General features: G+C 45.0%; 1 protein-coding gene across 1 annotated transcript in view; it reads left to right on the plus strand.

Annotated features, from left to right (window-relative positions):
- Positions 1-22,859, plus strand: part of CACNA1E (calcium voltage-gated channel subunit alpha1 E) — a 791,083-nt gene that overhangs the window by 311,223 nt on the left and 457,001 nt on the right. The window contains exons 4-5 of the mRNA XM_033915447.1: positions 4,694-4,797; positions 21,498-21,650. Of these exons, the coding sequence (XP_033771338.1) occupies positions 4,694-4,797; positions 21,498-21,650 (257 nt within the window). The remainder of the gene's footprint in view (positions 1-4,693; positions 4,798-21,497; positions 21,651-22,859) is intronic.

The following is a 22,859-nucleotide window of genomic DNA, read 5'->3' on the forward strand; positions in this document are numbered from 1 at the left end:
ATGGTAACTCACAGCATGGCTCTGAACAGGGCAGGAATGTAGGAAGATCGCTCCTGTCCCGCATCACCGCTAGACCACCAGGTAAGGTCTGGGGGTGGGTCAGAACCAGCCCAAAATTTATTTGTGAATTTTCCTTATTCGTGGGCCGGCTCTGCCCCTAACCCCCACGAATAGGGAGGGAGAAGTGTAATTTAGCTGGGATAGTATTAGTGACTGAAGCAAGATATGAAAGTTTTCTTTGTCGAAACAATGCCAAACGTTTGCTCAACGTTGTGAATATTTTGTTGGTCAATGTTTGCGTTTGCGCCTCACAGGATAGGTTGCTGTCGAATATAATCCCTAGGATTCTCAGTTCTAATTCCAGTTTCAGTGGGGTGCTATTTTAGTGTCATCTATTTTAGTGTCATCTTTGGTGATTCTGTGTGGGTTTATCCGTAATTTTTCTTCCTTTATTTAGTTTGTTTCATATTGTCAGCTCAGTCGGCAATTAGTCAAGTGACTTCTTCTACTGACTTGTTAATCTTATTTAATAATAATAATAACAGCTTATATACCGCAATACCATGAAGTTCTTGTAGAAATGAATGCATATTGTAATATCACCTGCATAGGAGAAGTAAGTGAGGTCATTCTTGTCTTAGAAGTGTCCTAATGTTGACGTTAGTAAGTTGAAAAGTACTGGGGAGAATGGTGAGCCTTGGGATACTCCACTTGATGCTGACCATTCTAATTGTAGCATAGTAACATAGTAGATGACAGCAGATAATGACCCAAATGGTCCATCTAGTCTGCCCAACCTGATTAAATCTAAAAATTTGTGTGTGTGTGTGTGTGTGTGTGTGGGGGGGGGGGGGTTCTTCTTCTTCTCCTTAGCTATTTCTGGGCAAGAATCCAAAGCTTTGCCTGGTACTGTTCTTAGGTTCCAACTACTGAAGTCTCTGTCAAAGCTCATTCCAGTTCATCTACACCCTCCCAGTCATTGAGGCCCTCCCCATCCCATCCTCCCCCAAACAGCCATATACAGACACAGACCGTGCAAGTCTGTTTGTTAGAAATCCTTCTAGCCAAGTATGCACTTTACCACTTATTCCTAGAAAGTTTAGGATTAGTATTAGGAGCAGATGGTCTACCACATCAAATGCACTAGCTAAGTCGAATTGTAGTACAAGGACTTGTTGCCCGGTGCTCAAGTGTATTCTAATCATAGATATCAGGGCACTGAGTAGTGTTTCTGTGCAGTAGTGTTTTCTGAAACCTGATTGTGTGGTATGTAATAGTTTATGGTGTTCCAAGTACTTTGTGATTTGATTTGTTAACACACTTTCTGATAGCTTGACATGAAGTGGGATTGAAGCTATTGGTCTGTAATTCTTGACATCGTTCATTTCTCCATTTTGATGTTTTAGGATGGGATGTTAGAATGTTTCTTCCTAGGTGTCTGGGGAAGATTCCTCTTTTTAGTGAGTCATCCAGCCAGTCTAATAGATAGTTGTAGTATATTTTTGATGGAATTTTTTTTGTAAGAAAATTGGACAGACATCTAATGAGCATTAAAATTTGGTGTATTTGGGTAGTAATCTTATTAACTCTGTTTCTGTGATTGGGGAGAATTCCTTCCAGTATCTATCTGCTGGGCACTTTGTTTCTGGAGGGTCTTCGCTTTCTCTTTTGACTTTGAGCTGTTTCCTAGTACTTCTATGCAGTTCGCTGTGTTTCCTTTGTTAGTGTCAGTTCTGATCTGGTCAACTTTTGCTTTGATAAAGGTTGCCAGTTTAAACATAGAAACATAGAGTATGACGGCCCAACAAGTCTGCCCACTCAAGAACCCTCCCTCATCAAGTCCGACCTCCCTCAACAAGTCTGCTCACTCAAGAGTCCCCACTGCAGTTGGGGTATTTGTTGATTTGGTTGTCAATTCAGTTGGGTTAACTAGGAAGTGTTATTTGAAATAAATGCTTTTTTTTTTTTTTTTTTTAATCTGGTTTTCTTTTTCCAGTTTGTTTGGAATAATACTTACATTTGACTGGGTTTTGTAGTGGTTGATCTTTTTTTCTCCATGAGATTTTGTCTTCAGTTTTCTGCTTATTCCATTTTCTTTCTAGGACCCTGCATTCTTGTTTCAGTGATAATAGTTATGTGAACCAGAGGGAGTTTCTCCTATCTATGATTTTTTTTTTCTCACTCTTTTAGAGTATATTTCATCTAGTACTTCTCAAATGTTCTCTTTCCATTTGTTTATGGCTGCTTTTTTTTTCTTTTTCTTTAATTCTTTATTGATTTTCCAAACTTCAATAGTGCAATACACAAAAATATCACATATAATGAGTCAATAAAGCACATTTAACTTACAAATATGCATAACCAACCATTTCTTCCCACCCACCCACCTAATGATTATTCAATAAAACACAGAAGCATAGATTTTCCCAATAACAATACCTTATTTGAATTAGTAATATCCTCCCACACACCCCAAATGTAAATATTCAAAGACCAAATTAGAACATAAATAGCCCCCCCCCCTTCCTGGATGTGTACAAAAATAAACAAAAACTGGCTCATATCCAAAGACCTACTATAGTGAAATAATATAAGATGTCAACGGGCCCCAAACCAATTTAAATAAATTACTATGCCCCAAACAGTCATGATAAGGAAAAGACGGCATTTATAACGATCCATTGGGGGCTTTACATGTAGTAATGTTCACATATGACCGCCTCATACGTCAGTGGAATTGATGATTCCAATATATTATTAATCTTACCCCATATTGACCTCCAAAGGTTAAGTTAAGTTTTTTCTTGACAGCATTTGATATGTTAGATAGATTGATAAATAGCTAGGTTGATAGCATTTGTTAACGCCAATAATTAATTGTTAATTGGCAGTCATTAGTGGTTACAGGCAGGTCTACCCTATGTCCCAATTCTATAACCTGTGCACCTAATTTATCTCTTGCAAAACTCCAAAGGGGGTGTGGCCATGGATAGGTTACAGGCGTTTCCAGGATTTAGTCGCACAGTTATAGAATACTGAATTTCTGCGCCTGACAGTAGTTGGGTTTGAACATTTAAACCAGCCTTTTTATTGGTGTAAGTGCTCATACCAAAGTTAGGAATGAAATTGCATGCTAAGCTAGTATTCTGTAAAGACAGTTCTTTGGGTGACCTTTACTGAATGGGTAACCTTTATTGAATCCCCGCTTTGGGTAACCTTTACTGAATCCCTGCTTAATGCAAAAGCTTGATGAACTTTAGTGAAGGACCTCTAAATCTACTTAATTAGTTAACTACATTTGGATATGCAGTATCGGTATTTTAAGGTTAGCTGTCTAAATTTAACCAAGGAAAACCTGGATTAAGAGAATAAGATGGTGTCTATTTAGGTGCATTTTATAGAGAAATGTAGGCACTTGTTTTTCTTTAGAAAATACTAGCATACATGGCAGGTACAGACGTTAACAGCAACCCTATAAAAGAAGTAAATGTCTACATTAATATTTATCAGGTAGGTGTGTATATTATAATATTTTGTAATCTACACCTGTACTGGTGACCTCTATCTATTCTTTGCACAAACTCCACCTCTGTGTCTGCTCACCAGAAAAGTATGTGACATCAATTCAAAGCATATAAAGTGCCATTAAGTTGACATAGGGTTACCAGATTTAATCTATAAAAAAAGACACATTCCTCTCCAGCCCCGCCCCCACATGAACTATGTCTCTTCTTACCCGTTCTTGGGGCTGTGTCTGGAAGGCCTCTGAGCATGTGCGGATACAACGTTATGGATATCATGTCACATCCGCATATGCTCAGTGGTAGATAATGACACGGGGAACAATTTAACCCCGTCCCCGCAGGAACTCAATTTCCCCATCCTGTCCCTTTGAATTTTGTTGCTGTCCCTGTCCCTGCCCCATTCCTGTAAGCTCTGCCTTAACCATACAAACCTTGGAACGGGGCAGGGTCAGGAAAAGAACTCAATGGAACGGGAAAATAAGTTCCCACGGGGACGGAGAAAAACTTGTCTCTGTATCATTCTCTACTTAGAGGCTCTCCAGACAAACTGCTGGAGTTTGGAAATTCCCCTGGGCACCTGGACAGTCCTCTAGAAAGAGGACATGTCCAGGTTTTCCCAGACATCTGGTAACCCTAAATTGGCATATACTTTACTGCTTAAAGTTAATGTTCCTTTATAAAATTATACCTTAGTGTTGAAAATCTATGCTACCTTATTGAATTCTTTCCACCTAGAATAACATTCTTCATTGAAATTTTCACCCCTTGAGTATTTTGCTACCTAAGTCTGTAATTGGATAATTAGGCCCTTTGGAACCGAATTTTTGCAACAGGTGAGGGATATAAGCATCCACCTGGGATGGAAAGCTAGGGAAAGGGGGGTGGGAGAGAGAGATTGAGAGAGAGCATAAAAAGGGAAGGAATGCAGATCAAGTTGGTCAGTGGTGGACTACCACCAATTTTATGGACAGTGCTGGCCCATAATGGCTAAGCCTGTCTTAAAGTGAAGTGGCTACAGGGAGCGTGCAGTCAGCTAGGATAGGTGTCATTATGACAGTCCTTGCCTTGGGCTCTCTCTCTGTCCTGGCGGCAATCCTGTCTTTGAATATCACCCCATATTTCATGTTGCAATGATCAATTATAATAACCATTTCCTTGTTTTGTTCTAGTATCCTTGCCACAGCTGGAACTCACTTCAACACCCATGTGGACCTACGAACCTTAAGAGCAGTCCGTGTGCTGAGGCCTCTAAAGCTTGTTTCGGGGATTCCCAGTAAGTACTTTTCACTTTCTTTATAGCAAACATGTTTCACCATATGTTCATCATATGCATCCTTTGATTTTCATGAGGTCATTAAGTAAATTCCATCCCTCTAGGCAGATTGCTGGAATCAGTGGATCTCAGTCTGACTCAGCGTGGCCTATCTTAGACCTTCCTTTTTGCAATGCTTTTTGCAATGCTTTACTGTGATGTTTTTATGTGATCAGAGACACTGTTCACTCTAAGCTGAGCAGGAGTCCTCTAACTGCATTGCTGCCAATGGGAAGCAATGTTACGATGTTGTGTTTTCAAATGCAAGAGATAGACAGGTTCCCTGACATCCTGTAGAGTTTGTCAGTCTGTCACTTTTGAAAATGCGAGAGTGAAACAGCATCACCCAATGGCAGGATTGTAGGTGGAGGATAACTTCTGCTCAAGCAGGGATCTCAAAGTCCCTCCTTGAGGGCCGCAATCCAGTCGGGTTTTCAGGATTTCCCCAATGAATATGCATGAGATCTATGTGCATGCACTGCTTTCAGTGCATATTCATTGGGGAAATCCTGAAAACCCGACTGGATTGAGCAGGGCCGCCATCAGAAATTTCTGGGTCCCTTACTGAGCAATCCTATTGGGCCCCCCACGCACCCCTTTCCCCCCGACCCCCCTTCTTCCATGAGCCGAATACACACATACTTTTCTCTGTCGCCGCACTCTGACCAAAAGATTTGTAAGCCTGCAACCACGTCAAGGTAAACTCTTTCAGCAGGGCCCTAACCTAACCCAAGAACATAAGAACATAAGAAGTTGCCACCACTGGGTCAGACCATTGGTCCATCGCGCCCAGCGGTCCGCTCTCGCGGCGGCCCGTCAAGTCCATGACCTGTAATGTGGTTCCTGTCCGTTTCTGTAACCTGCCTCTTCTTTTTTATCTGTAACCCTCAATCCCCTTTTCTTTTAGGAACTTGTCTAAACCTTCCTTGAAACCCTGCAATGTGCTCTGGGCTATCACAACCTCCGGAAGCGTGTTCCATGTGTCCACCACCCTCTGGGTAAAAAAGAACCTTCTAGCATTTGTTCTAAACCTGTCCCCTCTCAATTTTTCCGAGTGACCCCTTGTGTTAGTGGTTCCCCACAGTCTGAAAAATCTGTCCCTGTCCACTTTCTCTATGCCCCTCAGGATTTTGAAGGTTTCTATCATGTCTCCTCTAAGTCTCCGCTTTTCCAGGGAGAAGAGCCCCAGCATCTTCAACCTGTCAGCATACGAATAGTTTTCCATACCTTTTATCAATTTAGTTGCTCTCCTCTGGACCCCCTCGAGTACTGCCATGTCCTTCTTGAGGTACGGCGACCAGTATTGGACACAGTACTCCAGATGTGGGCGCACCATTGCACGATACAGCGGCATGATGACTTCCTTCGTCCTGGTCGAGATACCCTTTTTAATGATACCCAACATTCTGTTCGCTTTCTTTGAGGCCGTTGCGCACTGAGTTGATGCTTTCAATGTTGTGTCCACCATCACCCTAGCAGTGATCCCCCCATTTTGTAGCTGAACATCGGGTTCTTCTTCCCTACATGCATGACCTTACATTTCTCTATATTAAAACTCATTTGCCATTTTTTTGCCCACTCTTCCAGTCTTGTTAGGTCTCTTTGCAGGACCTCACAGTCTTCCGGGTTTCTAACCCTGCTGCAAAGCTTGGTGTCATCAGCAAATTTGATAACCTCACATGTCGTCCCCGTCTCCAGGTCGTTGATGAATATATTGAACAGGATTGATCCCAGCACCGACCCCTGTGGAACTCCACTCGTGACCCATTGCCAGTCTGAGTAATGGCCCTTTACTCCAACCCTCTGCTTCCTGCCTGCCAGACAGTGTTTGATCCATCGGTGGATATCCCCCTGCACCCCGTGGCTCCATAGCTTCTTAAGTAGTCTTTCGTGAGGTACCTTATCGAAGGCTTTTTGGAAGTCAAGGTAAATGATGTCTATGGATTCCCCTTTATCCACCTGGTTGTTTATTCCCTCAAAGAAATACAGTAAGTTCGTGAGGCACGATCTTCCCTTGCAGAAGCCGTGCTGGCTCGCCTTCAGTTGTCCATTGCCTTCTATGTATTTGCAGATTGCGTCCTTGATTAGTGCTTCCATCATCTTTCCCGGAACCGAGGTCAAGCTCACCGGCCTGTAGTCACCCCTTGATCCCTTCTTAAAGATGGGCGTGACATTGGCTATTTTCCAGTCTTCTGGGATCTCCCCAGTTTTTAAGGATAGGTTACATATTTGGCTTAGTGTATCTGCTATTTCGTTTCTCAGTTCTTTTAATACCCTTGGGTGGATGCCGTCCGGACCTGGTGATTTGTCGCTCTTTAGTCTGTCTATCTTTCTGAGAACATCCTCTTTGTTTACCTCTAGTTGGACTAGCTTCTCATCAGGGTTTCCGTTTATGTGCTCCTCAGGTTCTGGGATGTTGGATGTGTCCTCTCTCGTGAAGACTGACGAGAAGAACTTGTTTAACCTGTCAGCTATCTCTTTTTCTTCCTTTACTACTCCCTTCCTGTCTCCATCGTCTAACGGTCCCACTTCCTCCCTGGCTGGTTGTTTCCCCTTCACATACCTGAAGAATGGTTTGAAGTTTCTTGCTTCCCCCGTCAGCCTCTCCTCATATTCTCTTTTTGCTTTCCTAACCTCTTGGTGACAGTCCTTTTGGTGCCTTATGTGTTGCTTCTGGTTGTCCTTTGTTTGGTCCTTTTTCCATTTTCTAAATGATGTTTTCTTGTCTCTTATCGCCTTTTTCACCGCATTTGTTATCCACGCCGGGTTTTTGGTTCGATTTTTTTTGCACCCTTTCCTGAACCTGGGGACATACAGGTTTTGTGCTTCGTGCACCGTGCCCTTAAGTAGGGCCCAAGTACCCTCTATGGTCTCCATCTTCCTTGAGCTGTTGCTGAGTTTCTTTCCCACCATTTTCCTCATGGCCTCGTAATTTCCTTTTCTAAAGTTAAATGCTGTTGTTGTAGTTCTTTTCACCTTTGATGCTCCCATTTCTATCTTGCACTGGATCATGCTGTGATCGCTGTTTCCTAATGGTTCTAGTACTACCACGTCCTTTGCGGGTCCCCCTAGCCCGTTGAGTATTAGGTCAAGAGTGGCATCTCCCCGTGTTGGTTCCTTGACCAGCTGCTCCATGAAACAGTCCCTCAGGTCCAGGAATTTTGTTTCTCTCGTGCAATTTGAGTGTCCAGTTTTCCAGTCTATCCCAGGGTAGTTGAAGTCACCCATCACCACCACACTTCCGCTTTTGCATACCTGCCTCAATTCAGCTTCCAGGTCCTGGTTGTTTGCTTCCAGTTGTCCTGGTGGGCGGTAGTAGAGCCCCAATTTTATGTCTGCTCCCTTTCCTCCTGTCAGCTTAACCCATAACGATTCCAAGCCGTCCGCCCTTACTGTTGTTTCCATCCTGGTTAAAGGAATGGAGTCCTTTATATATAGCGCTATTCCTCCACCCTTCTTATGTGTCCTGTCCCTCCTATAGAGTTTGTACCCTGGTAGGACCACATCCCATTTATTGTCCTCGGACCACCATGTCTCTGTGACTCCAATTAAGTCTAGGTCCTCCTTGCTGGCTATAACTTCTAGCTCCCCCATTTTGGTTTTTAGGCTCCTAGCATTTGTGTATAGGCAAGTTAAGTCCCTGTTGTTTACCTTTTCTGCTTGTTTTCCTCGTGGATTGGTGCTCCTGCCTACCCCTTCATGGTTGGTCAGCCCCGGAGCCTCATTTCGTTCATCCTCCTTCTGTGGTGTGTCTGTTTCGTCCTCGCCCTGCTCCTGTGGTGCATCTAACTCGTCCTCAGCCTGCTTCTCCATTTTTGTATGTCCCTCTGGCTCAGGCTGTTTCCTCCTTTTTACGCTCTTTAGTTTCATTTGTTCCTTGGCCCCCTGTTTTGCGTCCTTGGTTTTTTTGTCAAAAAATGTCCACTCAGTCCCTCTATTGTCCTTGGGTTTTTTTCTAAAAAATGTCCACTCAGTCCCTCTATCGCCTTTTCCCAGTTCAGTATCCTTGTTTGATACTCTAGTCCGATGTGTCGATGTCGGATCAACTCTCGGCTTTCCCCTTGTCATGTCTATGCCGTTCTGGATGTTGCGTGCCAGCATCCTCATTCCAGCCGTGCTCAGGTGCAGTCCATCTCTCCTGTAGAGCTTACTTTTCCCCAGGAAGGTTGGCCAGTTTCGTACAAAGTGGAAACCCTCCTCATCGCACCATCTCCTCAGCCAACTGTTTATTGCTTGCAGCTCGGTCTGCCTCCTTGCATCCGCCCTCGGAACTGGCAGGATCTCTGAGAAGGCTATCTTCCTTGTCCTCAGCTTCAGTTTCCTCCCCAGGATCTTAAACTGCTCGGTCAGTGTGGTCCTGTTGTAGTTCCTTCTGCTGACGTCGTTGGTTCCAACGTGGATTATCACTGCTGTCTCCTCCATCTCAGCTCCCTCAAGGATTCTCTCGATTCTGTCGGAGATGTCCTTTGTCCTCGCCCCTGGGAGACATGTCACTAGTCTGTCCTCTCTGCCTCCTGCTACGTGACTGTCCACTTCCCTCAGGATTGAGTCTCCCACTATGACTGCAGATTTCCCTTTTTTCAGCTTCCTCTTGGGTCTCAGGTCTGTATCAGTGGCTCGATCCTCCAATCCTTCCTCCGGGTTTTGTTGGGTCTCTGCCTCTTCTGCTCGCTCAGTTCCTACGCAATATCCTTCCCCCCTGGGGTCTGGTGGGTTCTGTCTTTCCTCTGTTGGTTCCCCTCTAGGTTGCTAGTGCTCCTGTGTCTCCACCATCTTGCAGGCTTCCTCGATGAATCTCTCGAGCTCTCTAACCTGCTCTTTGATGTGGCTCTCTCTGGTGATATCCTCAGTTTCCATGATTTCCCACGGTTGCTCCACGGTGCGGAGTCCCTCCAGCTAAACTAAACTAATCTATACCTATCTATTCTAAACTAACATATGTCTAATACTGATCTAATAACAAACTAACAAACATCTGCATAATAAATAACTAATAAATAATAGTGCTAGTAGCTATAATTCACTTTTGAATGTAAAATCTCAGTTAAGGATTTCTTTTGACCTTTGTAGGCTAGAAGTAGAAACATAGAAACATAGAAAAAAGCAGCAGAAAAGGGCTATATCCCACCAAGTCTGCCCATTCTAAGTATCCCCTCCCCTGAATTTACTCCCTTTAAGATCCCACGTGAGTATCCCATTTTCTCTTAAAATCCGTCACGCTGCTGGCCTTTATCACCTGGAGTGGGAGTCTGTTCCAATGATCCACTACTCTTTCGGTGAAGAAGTACTTCCTGGAGTCGCCATGAAACTTCCCTCCCCTGATTTTCAGCGGATGCCCTCTGGTGGTCGAGGGTCCCATGAGCCAGAAGATATCATCTTCTGACTCGATGCGTCCCGTGATATACTTATATGTTTCAATCATATCTCCCCGTTCTCTTCTTTCCTCAAGTGAGTACAGCCGCAATTTTTTAAATCTTTCTTCATACGTGAGATCCTTGAGCCCCAAGACCATCCTGGTGGCCGTTTGCTGAACCGACTCGATCCTCAGCACGTCCTTTCGGTAGTGTGGTCTCCAAAACTGAACACAGTACTCCAAGTGAGGCCTCACCATGGATCTGTACAACGGCATCATAACTTCAGGTCTCCTGCTGACGAAACCTCTGCGGATACACCCCATCATTTGTCTTGCCCTGGAGGAAGCCTTCTCCACTTGATTGGCAACCTTCATGTCCTCACTAATGATCACCCCTAGGTCGCGTTCCGCCGTGGTCCTAACCAAGGTCTCACCATTTAGTACATAAGTTCTATGCGGGTTTCTCTTACCCAGGTGCATTATCTTGCATTTTTTAGCATTGAAGCCAGCTGCCAAGTAGTTGACCATTGTTCCAGCAACAGTAAGTCGTGTGTCATATTATCAGGTAATAAGCTTTTGCCTACTATGTTGCAAAGTTTGGCGTTGTTGGCGAACAGTGATACCCTTCCTCTAAGTCCTTGCGTCATATCTCTTATGAATAAGTTAAATAGAATCGGGCCCAGGACCGAGCCCTGCGGCACTCCACTGATCACATCCGATGCTTCGGATGGGGTACCGTTCACCACCACCTTCTGAAGTCTACCGCTCAGCCAATCCCCAACCCATGTAGTTAGAGTGTCTCCTAATCCTATCGATTTCAGCTTGTTCAGTAATCTTCGATGAGGGACGCTATCAAATGCTTTACTGAAGTCCAAATATACTACGTCCAGTGACTCTCCGGCGTCCAGTTGTCTAGTAACCCAGTCAAAAAAGCTAATCAGATTAGATTGGCAGGATCTACCCTGGGTGAACCCGTGTTGGTGTGGATCACGCAGTTTTTCTTCGTCTAGGATTGTGTCAAGATTCTGTTTGATCAGTGTTTCCACTATAGACGTGAGACTCACTGGTCTGTAGTTTGCTGTCTCTGTCCTGCAGCCCTTTTTGTGGAGTGGGATTACATTGGCGGTTTTCCAGTCCAAGGGGACCCTTCCTGTGCTTAGGGAAAGATTAAAAAGAACAGATAATAGTTCTGCCAGGACTTCCCTTAATTCCCTGAGCATTCTGGGGTGTAGGTTATCCGGTCCCATGGCTTTGTTTACTTTGAGTCTTGATAGTTCTTCATAGACGCTACTGGGGGTAAATTCGAAATCTTGAAACGGGTCTTTCTGGTTATCTCCCGTCTGCAGCTGTGGACCAGCTCCCGGCGCTTCGCGGGTGAACACTGAACAGAAGTATTTGTTTAGTAGTTCTGCCTTCTCAGAAACTGATTCTGCAAAGTTACCGTCCGATTGCTTCAGGCGTACTATCCCATCTTTGTTTCTTTTCCTGTCACTAATATAGCTGAAGAAAGATTTATCCCCTTTCTTAATTTTCCGTGCTAGCTCTTCCTCCATTCGGAGTTTGGCTTCTCTGACTGCTGTTTTGACAGCTTTAAATCTGTCTAGATAGTCCTCTTTCGCCCCCCTCTCTGCCTAAATGTTTGTAGGTGATAAATGTGTCTTTTTTCTGTTTAGCTAGGTCTGAAATTTCTTTACTGAACCATTGGAGTTTTTTGTTTCTCCTGCGTTTACTTACTGTCTTTATGTATCGGTCTGTTGCTTCGTGTAGGATGGACTTCAGAGACGACCACATATCCTCCACATTGTCAGATATTGCTTGTTTATGTAGCTCCTGATGGACAAAATCTCCCATGCGGTTGAAGTCTGTGCCTCTAAAGTTGAGAACCCTTGTTGCTGTGTTTGTCTTAGGGAAACCTTTCTTGAGGTTGAGCCATACCATATTATGGTCGCTGGAGGCCAGTGTGTCTCCTACTGAGACTTCCGTGACACTATCTCCGTTGGTGAGAACTAGGTCTAGCAACGCCTGGTCCCTGGTGGGCTCCAATACCAATTGCTTGAGACGTGCACCCTTTATGGAGGTTAATATTCTTTTGCTGCTACCCGTAGTCGCAGAGAGTGTGTTCCAATCTGCATCTGGCATGTTGAAGTCTCCTAGCATTACTGTGTCCCCACGCAGTGTGATGTTCTCTATGTCCTCGATTAATTCCATGTCTTTGTCCTCCTGTTGCCTGGGAGGTCTATATATCACCCCAAGGTATAGGCATTTTTCATTCCCTCTGGCCAGGTTCACCCAGAGGGATTCCCCGGTGTATCTAACATCTGTGATTCTGGTGGTTTTGATGCTTTCCTTAGTGTATAGCGCTACTCCTCCTCCCAATTTACCCTCTCGGTCACAACGAAGTAGGTTGTACCCTGGTATAACCATATCCCACCCATGCGATTCCGTGAACCAGGTTTTGGATATCGCTATCACGTCAAGATCGGCGTTTGTTATCTCAGTCTCTAATGCTAGAATTTTATTGCCCAAACATACATAGCCCTCCATATCTGTGAAGAGATTCCTTTACGAGCTAGTGTGGCTCCTAAATTATCAGTGATATTTCTCCCTGAATTATTGTGGATATCATTGGTACTTACCTTAGACTTGGTAGTATGAGTGCGACTTGCCTCCTCAGGGTGGTTTCTTACTGCTCTGGGATATAAGTATGTACCTTCCCCCAACTTACCTAGTTTAAAGCCTTATGGAGTAGGCGGGCCAATCGATGTCCAAATCGATGTCCAAATACGCTTCTATCTCTTCTGGTTAGGTGGAGTCCGTCTGGTCCTTGTAGTCCCTGGAGCGTCTCGCCGTGGTTTAGGAATCCAAAGTTCATTTCTATGCACCATTCTCGGAGCCATTCGTTAGTCCGTTGAATACGCTCTTCTCTAGCTCTGCCTTTGTTTCTTACTGGAAGAATTGATGAAAAGACCACCTGTGCTCCTATCTGCTTCAACTTCTTTCCCAGCGCTCCAAAATTTCTGGGGATGTTCTCTGTGGCATTCCTAGCAGTGTCGTTTGTGCCTACATGGATGAGAAACATGGGAAAATGATCATTAGGTTTTAGAATTTTGTCTAGGCTTGTGGTAATATCCTGGATCCTGGCTCCAGGGAGACAGCAGACCTCTCTTGACTGCAAATTAGGCCTGCAAATCGGTCCCTCGGTGCCCCTTAGCATGGAGTCACCAATGACTACCACTCTTCATTCCTTCCGAGGGGGCCGGTCTGCGTGCTCTGGATTTGACGTTGTGAGCTGGGTATCCTCATGAGTCCCTTCTGCTATTTCCTCGGTGGTTCCATCCTGCACAATATTTTTTTGTAACAAGTATTAAATGTGTTTTTATAAATACTGTAAGCTTAATAAATATATCAGAAAAAAACTACACATCTGAGCGCATATCTGAACATACACATCTATATGATCCCATCCTCCTCAGCTTGCCTATAGCTGCATCATGCATGTTAAAAATGTACGATATGTTGATATGTGCACCTTCCTTCCTTCCCATCCATCCTCCTCAGCCTGTCCTTACACATCCACAGCTGCATGTTAATGATGATGTATATGTTATGATGATAAATAAGTGCATATGAGCACATCATTAACATGCAGCTATGGATGAATATAAAAAAGAAACAATATTCTGTACAATTGTCAATTTATAAATCAGCGTCTTCTCCCCACTCTCTTCCCCATTTCCCTTCAGCATCCTCAGCCCACTCTCTCTCCACTTTCCTTCAGCGCACGCACATAAAAACAAGCAAGTAATTTATATCATTTTCATTCTATTCATTCATAGAAATTAAAGTCTAAATAATGCAAGTCACATAACAAAACATGATTTTACAAAAATAATTCCCTGCACAGTCAAGCCTGCAAGGATTACTAGATGTCTTTCAGCAGCTCCCCTCCCTCCCTCCCCCTTACCTTTGTGGCCAAGTCAAAATGATCTACCAACAATAAAATTTTAAAAACACAAAGCATGCTGTACGCAGAGAAAATGTTAATTATCATTTATATTCCGCGGGTTTTCAAAGAAATCAAGGCAGATGACTTTATGCAATGTCACCTCAGTAACAACTATACAAAAATAGACAAATATTCCCCCTCCCTTTTTACTAAAACGCGATAGTAGTTTTTAGCGCAGGGAGCTGCGCTGAATGCCCCATGCTGCTCTCGCTCATAGGCTCCCTGTGCTAAAAAACGTTACTGCAGTTTAGTAAAAGGGGGCCATAGTGCAAAATATAGACAGCATATATAAATTCTCAAAGCAGACACATTTTGATCACTAAATTGAAAATAAAATCATTTTTCCTACCTTCATTAGGTAATTTCATCAGTCTCTTGTTGCACTTTATTCTTCTGACTGTGCATCCAATATTTCTTCCCTTCTTTCAGCTTCCTGTATGCTTCCTCTCCTCCAGACCTCATTCCCTCCCCCAACTTTTTCTTTGTTTCATACTGTCCCCTTCTTTATTTTTCTCTCTCCATGCCCCCTTTCTTTCTGTATGTCTGTCTTTCTCTCTCTCTCTCTGTGCCCCATTTCTTTCTTTGTTTCACCCTGCCCCCTTTCTTTCTTTCTGGCTTCCTGTCCCCCCCCTTTCTTTCTTTCTCCCTGCCCTCCCCTATGCCACCACCATTGGGAAAATGCTGCCACCGTCACTGGGGAATAGGCTGCCACTGACGCCATCGGGAACAGGCCGGCGCCCAGTTCACCCTGCTTCTCTTCCCCACGGGGCCGACCAACTCTCGCCACCCGATGTCAATTCTAACGTCAGAGAGGACGTTCTAGGCCAGCCAGGCAGCGATTAGCTGGCCCAGAACGTCCTCTCCGACATCAGAATTGACGCGAGTGGCGAGAGTTGGTCGGCCCCACAGGGAAAAGCAGGGAGAACTTGGCGCCGGCCTGTTCCCGATGGCGGCGGTGGCACTCAAGTGGCTAAAGAGCTGCAGTTTGCCGGCCTAGGGAGAACACTGGAGGGTGGCCAGCTGTGCACCCCCTTGGGATGTAAACCCGGGGCGGGGCGGACTGTCCCCCCACCCTCCCCCACCTTGGTATGCCACTATCTGTACCTCACTCCCTCCCTATGACCAAAAATTCTCCTTTCTTCTATTCCCCATGTACACAACCATCTCTTTCCCTCCCTTCCTCTCTCCCAAGTCCATGCCTTCTGTGTCCAAAAACACATTCCCTCCCCCACCTCAGCATCTCTTTCCCTCCCTTCCTCTCTCCCAAGTCCATACCTTCTGTGTCCAAAAACCCATTCCCTCTCCCACCTCAGCATCTCTTTCCCTCCCTTCCTCTCTCCCAAGTCCATGCCTTCTGTGTCCAAAAACCCATTCCCTCCCCCACCTCAGCATCTCTTTCCCTCCCTTCCTCTCTCCCAAGTCCATGCCTTCTGTGTCCAAAAACCCATTCCCTCCCCCACCTCAGCATCTCTTTCCCTCCCTTCCTCTCTCCCAAGTTCATGCCTTCTGTGTCCAAAAACCCATTCCCTCCCCACCTCAGCATCTCTTTCCCTCCCTTCCTCTCTCCCAAGTCCATGCCTTCTGTGTCCAAAAACCCATTCCCTCCCCCACCTCAGCATCTCTTTCCCTCCCTTCCTCTCCCAAGTTCATGCTTTCTGTGTCCAAAAACCCATTCCCTCCCCCACCTCAGCATCTCTTTCCCTCCCTTCCTCTCTTCCAAGTTCATGCCTTGTGTCCAAAACGCACTCCCTCCCCCCTTTTGTGTTCCGCATTTGCCTCCCAGCCCATCTTTGTAACTTTCTCAGCAAAACGGAGCTCGAGCCGAGAGGCTTGTCTCCTGTTTCCTGCCTGCCCTGCAGCGCACAAATAGCCGACCGGAAGTATTCTCCGACGTTAGCGCTGACGTCGGAGGGCAGGCTTTGCTTAAGCCCTCCCTCTGACGTCAGCGCTGACATCGGGGAACACTTCCGATCGGCTATAAGTGAGCAGCAGGGCAGATAGGAACAGAAGACGAGCCTCGCGGCTCGAAATGTATTTAACTCTGCGGGTCCCCCGTCCAGCTCTCTCCTGTGCACCTGGGGCGGACCGCCCCCCCCTCCCCCCTAGGTACGCCACTGGGACCGGCGGTTGAAGAACTGTGACCTAGGACCTTGGGGGAGCCCGGGCCCTGTGTCAGCTCCGGGCCCCTGAATGCAGGACTGGTAGTACTGCCCTGATGGCGGCCCTGGGATTGAGGCCCTCAAGGAGGGACTTTGAGATCCCTGGCTTATAGGGAACAGTGATCAGAGGTGTTTCAAGAAATAAAATCCCATGGGAGATCACATAGCAGAGTGATTCTTAAAATCTATGTTTTGTTACCCCCAAATCATTTAGTGTTTGCAGGCAGGGCAGGATTAATTCATTGAGGGCCCCTAGGCACACAAGTACACTGCCCCGCCCCCATGTATTTACCCATTTCTTATTTACTTCTTTATTTCCACTTTGTTGTTTTTGAATTTTAAAATAAAAGAAATAAAGATTACAATACCAGTGCCGGTGTACAGTTTTTCTTCTATGCAACCTCCAATCATCTCTGAACAAAACTCCCCTTCCTTCCTAGAGGAAGAGATCTTCAGCTGACAGGGCTTTGGGAAGCCCACCAATTTATATTTTGCATATAGATAGGAGGCATGGGGCATGGCGGGAAGAAAATTTAGGGCCCATCATTTTATTGGACTAATACATTTCTCACTTAGCTTTCGGAGGTTAAAAACTCTTTCTTCAGACTATACTGCTGTTACAGTATCCCTGTCCTAAGGAAAGGAGTTATGGTCTCTGAATTAGTAAAAAATGTATTAAAATTAGTTCAATAAACAGTATCATCTTATTTCCATTTTCTATTAATAAACAATTATCAACACAGCTACAATAATACCTTATCCTAAAGCAAAAATAAATAAATAAAACAAATAGAATTTTTTTTTCTACCTTTGTTGTCTGGTTTCTGCTTTCCTCATCTTCTCATCATTCTCTTCCTTCCATCCACTGTCTGCCTTCTCTCTGCCTCTTCCATATGGCATCTGCTCTTTTCTCTATGCCTCTTCAAGAAATTTTCTGCCTTTCCCTTCCATCTCTCCCTCCCCTCTCCCCCATTGGTGTGGCATCCATCCTCTTCCCTTCCCTCCTCCAATGGTCTGGCATCTCTCTCCTCTCCTTCCCTTCCCTTCATACCACCCTGCCCCTTTCTCTTCCTCCACTACCCTTCCATACCATCCTTCTCACAATCATTCCATGCCACCCTGCCCCCTTTCTCTCCCTCCACCACCTTTCCATACCATCCTTCCCACCACCCTTCCATATCATCCTGCCCCCTTTATCTCCCTCCACCACCCTTCCATGCTCCTTTCTCTCTCCCTCTCCAAACATTGCAGCTGCAGCTCAGCCCTCTGAGCTCCTATGCAGAATTAGAACAGCTGAAAGCAATGCTCCCCCCCCCCCCCGCATCAACGGCAACGTCCACCCCCCCCGGCATCAACGGCAACGCGGCTGGATCTGTTACAGGAAGGTCCTGCGATGACTGTCTGCCGGTCCATCCCTCTCTGATGTCACTTCTTCTGGAGCAAGTAAGTGATGTCGGAGGAGGATGGACCGGCAGACGCAGTCATCACGGAACCTTCTTGTAACAGAGCCGGCCGTGTTGCTGTTGATGGGGGGGGGGGAGCTATTACCGTTGATGCCGGGGGAGGGGGTGCCATTTTAAAAAAATGGCAAGGTGAGTCATCCTCCTTCAGTGGGCTCCCCCTCATAGTGTCCCCTATGCATGTGCTTAATGGGCCTATTCATTAATCCGGCCCTGTTTGCAGAAGATTCACAGTGAGTATGCTTGACATAGATCTGCATGCCAGATTCAAGCAAATACATCTTATTTATATTCATGATCCTTAAAAACAAGCTAGTTAAGGGGTTAAGAGGATTGGTTTAATAATAATAATAATAATAGCTTTATTTATATCCCACCATACCTTATGGTTCAGAGTGGTGGTTTACATCAAGATAAACTGCATAATATGCAGTGAGAGTCACGTATGCAGCAGTATAGGATTTGTTTGATTAACCCCCCCCCTCCAAATTAAGTAGAAACTATTTTCAATATTGATCCTGTGAAGTTGTCATAACCAATTCAAATAGTAAGAAATAAAGCCAAAATAATATGTAGCCCAGTAAGGTCTGGAAATTTGAATGCACCTTCTCTATAAGGTGCATTTAAAGTACATTATCAGTATGACAAGGAAGGGAAATTTACCACCAAGGTTCCCAGTTGAGAGTCACTAATGAGTTGATAAGCAAAATACTAGCCTCTTACCAGTGGAACGTTAGACTGGTACTATTTGATTTTTCTAAGTATAACTAAGCTTCCAGGCAATATTTAAGTATGTGTTAAAAAGAATGAATATCTCATGCATTTTAGAATATCTGGGCTGCAAATGCTAGAACATCCTGATAGTCTAGAGAAGATAGCCCTAGTGTTATGGAATATGTATCCTCCGCATTTAATTTGCAGTATTGCCAGCATAGCTCTGATTCTTGTGAGAAATTTAAATCTTAGAAGCTGATGCTCAGTTGGACATTGTCCAGTTAACTTTAACTAGATATTAGGTCTGAATAAGACTGGACTGAAGTTAAGTGGCCAGATTGGTTGAAATTAGGCCTGCTTGTTAACCAATCATGGTTACCGAGATAACTTTGACCAGTCAACATTAAATATCAGCATTGACCAACCAAATTTGGACTGTTGCTAGCGCTACCTCCTTTTCTATAGCTAAATTTTGAGTTCACAAAGATTTGCCTGGTAAACGTTCAGCGGGGAGACGGGGAGGGGAGATTTTTCTAATGACAAGGTTTGTTTGACTAATTTTCAAAGGGCCCTTTCACTGAAGGGCATTAAAATCTGGGCATAGTGCATCTTCATGTGGGACTTTCCTAATCACTAAGCCCAGATTCAACACAGCACAATTTAAGGCATTTTGGGATTTTTGTTTTTTCAGGTCACAAACTAATGTTCACATTAGCATGTGTTGCCCGTAAAAGGTTAGTATGGGAGCACTTAGGTCCAGATTCTATAAATGGCGCGCCACAAAATTGTCAATCAAATGCTAGGCACTGCATATAGAATCACACTTAGGGGTGCCTAAGTGAACTTAGGCATTGTTAGGCCTATCTCACATGCCTAGTGACGCCTGAGTTTACTACGTCTATTCTTTGCCCCTAACCATGCCTGATTATCAGGTAGGCATTGTTAGATTCATTCATTCAATTTTCTATACCGTTCTCCCAGGGGAGCTCAAAACGGTTTACATGCATTTATTCAGGTACTCAAGCAGTTTTCCCTCTCTGTCCCGACAGGCTCACAATCTATCTAACGTACCTGGGGCAATGGGGGGATTAAGTGACTTGCCCAGGGTCACAAGGAGCAGCGTGGGTTTGATCCCACAACCTCAGGATGCTGAGGCTATAGCTTTTAACCACTGTGCCACACTCTCCCCTTAGATGCCGCTAGGTGCCTCAACTTAAGAGTTGCTAGGTATCCTAAAAATTCCACACAGAACTCTTAATTGGTAATTTTATTATTATTTTTTTTTTTTGATTGGCAGAAAACTGGTGCAGTCAATTACCATGCCAATCAAAAAAAACCAAAGTCTGTTCCTTACTGCCTCCTATATAGGATGCATTAAATGCACCTGCATTAGCTCAGTGTTAGCCAATTATGGCCCGATTCTATAAATGGTGCCTAAAAGTTAGGTGCTGAGTAGTGGGGCACTAAGGGGCTGATTCTGCAAGTGGTGTCAGTCACTGCAGGCACCTATAAAACGGGACCCTGCTGCATGTCGATCACAGAAAAGCGCCACTTCCAGAATTGCAGTGATCAAGAGACCCTAGGTGCCGGAAAGGGTTTAACAGGCCTGTATTTCTGGCAGCTAGGGTCCTGTCAGAATCGCAGCCAGCAGCGTAGAGTGACGCCGAAGTCAGGTGCCGCTTTTGGGAGAGTGTGGCGCAGTGGTTAGAGTTAAAATCCTACGCTGTTCCTTTGACTCTGGGCAAGTCATTTAATTCCTCATTGCCTCAGGTATATTAGGTAGAGTGTGATCCCACCGGGCCAGATGAGGAAAAATGCTTGAGTACCTTAATAAATTTATGTAAACTGTTCTGAGCTCCCTTGGGATAAGGGTATAGAAAATTGAATAAATGCCACTTCTGGGCTTCACCATCTCTATGTACCACTAGCCACCAGGGACCTAGGCACCGGTCCCGGAGGCCACATAGCAGCAGCTATTTTTTAACGAGGGTTTAATTGGGTTTTAATGTTGTGACCAATTATCACGCCACTTAAATCCAATTAAACCACTTACATTAGGCACTGGTAGGCGCGAGCTAGGTGCCTGCCAGCGCCTAATGTAAGTTGACTTGTTTGTGAATCTGGGCCTAAGTGCTATCCTATAAAAAGGTGCACTTTATAGAATTGCATTTAGTGGTACCTAAAGTGGGATTAGGCGTCGATAGGCATCCTAAACTTAGGTGCACCTTCTTTATGCCCAGGTTTTCTTAGCCTAAATGAGTGCGCCTAAGTCCAAATCGGCCACCTACATGTAAAAGACACCCACGATCTACCCCTTAACCATGCCTACTTTCTGGTAGGCATCTTGAATTAGGCTTCTACCTCAAAGTGATAAGTGCCTACCAAGCTGGTTAACTCTTCCATGCCCGTTCTCTACCCATGGCACACGCCATCCAGAAAGTATTTTTACAAAAACAGCTAATGCGCGAGTTAGCACACGCTAACAGGCAAAATACTGTAAAATACTGTAATGTGTTTTGCAGTAGCCTGTTTATCATGCACTGAACGCGTATTGTGACCTAACACCTTTTAGTGAAAAGGCCCAAAGTTAGCTGGATCAACTGTGAATATGAACCCCCTCAATGAACTCTCTTAATACTACTTTCCAACCAAGATATGCCAGAGAGTAATTTCCAAATGGGGACAATTTTCAAAGAAGAACTGATTTGCAATGTCTGTGGGTTCTTTGCATCCACAAATTTTCATCAATGACCAAAGGGGAAATGTTCCTCTTGAGAACTGACTCAGGAAAAATGTGGTCTGGGAAAATGTACTTGCATACTTTTGAAAATCTAAATATATCCCAAAACCTTTCCCCAATAGGTTTGTATGTGTATGCCTATGTGTTGGCCAACTTTTAGAAGCCCCACCTATATACCTAAAGCCCTGTCTATTGACTGTGTCTTTTCTGTTACATTTTCTTCTTTTAGGTTTACAGATTGTGTTAAAATCCATCATGAAAGCCATGGTGCCTCTTCTCCAGATTGGCCTCCTGCTATTTTTTGCAATCCTCATGTTTGCCATCATCGGCCTAGAATTTTATAGTGGCAAGCTGCATAAGGCTTGCTACAAAAACAATTCAGGTAGGAGCAATATACCTTTGTGTCTCTTTTCAGGTTGGATGAATACTTGAAATAAGGTTCAAACTTTAAATTATGTGTACGCTGATCTTTAAAATATTGTAGTCACATTCCATCCTATTTGATTGATATAGAGCAGATAAAAGTGAATCGATTTTTTACTATTTTAAAGGGGACACTCAATGAAGTTACATGGAAATACCATTAAAACAAATAGGGGGAAATATTTTTTTCACTCAATGAAAAGTTAAGCTCTAGAACTCATTACTAGAGGATATGGTAACAGTGGTTAGAATAGCAGGGTTCTGGAGCAAAAGGCAGACATGGAGGAAGCCACTGCTTGTAGCATGGAATGTTGCTACTGTTTGGGCTTCTGCCAGGTCTTTGTGATTTGGATTGGCCACTGTTAGAATAAGGATACTGTGCTTGATGGATCATTAGTCTGACCCAGTATGGTTATCCTTAGATTCTTATGATTACTTTGATTGGTTCCCTTTTAAGAGTAAAATCTACAGCACAGTGTAATTTGTTTGCATTCGTCCATCTGGCCAACTTAAAACATGGTTCTTTGGGGTCCGGGTGGGCTTGGGAGGGGGATTCTGGCAGGAGGGACTGGGCATCCCTCCTTCCGATGTTTTTTGCGAGGGAGTGGGGTCCAGCAGGAGAGACTGGGCATCCCTCCTGCTGATGTTCTTTGCAAGGGGAGGGGGGGTGTCCGGCAGGAGGGATTGGGCATCCCTCCTGCCAATGTTCTTTGTGAGGGGTGGGTTCCAGCAGGAGGGACTGGACATCCCTCCTGCTGATGTTCTTTGCAAGGGGAGGGGGGGTGTCCGGCAGGAGGGATTGGGCATCCCTCCTGCCAATGTTCTTTGTGAGGGGTGGGTTCCAGCAGGAGAGACTGGACATCCCTCCTGCTGATGTTCTTTGCAAGGGGAGGGGGGGTGTCCGGCAGGAGGGATTGGGCATCCCTCCTGCCAATGTTCTTTGTGAGGGGTGGGTTCCAGCAGGAGGGACTGGACATCCCTCCTGCCGGGGGATGTCTTGGGGGTTGGGGGCTGGCGGCAGGAGAAATTCGGCACTCCTCCTGCTGTGGGCATTCAGGGGTAGGGGGGCAGCTTCGGTGTTCCAGCAGGAGGGACTGGGCATCCCTCCTACCGGTAGTCTTGGGGGGAGGAGGGGGAATGGGTCCCTGCTTTGGCCGCTAAACTGATC

The sequence above is a fragment of the Geotrypetes seraphini genome, chromosome 12 (assembly GCF_902459505.1).
Source record: "Geotrypetes seraphini chromosome 12, aGeoSer1.1, whole genome shotgun sequence".
Classification (NCBI taxonomy): domain Eukaryota; kingdom Metazoa; phylum Chordata; class Amphibia; order Gymnophiona; family Dermophiidae; genus Geotrypetes; species Geotrypetes seraphini.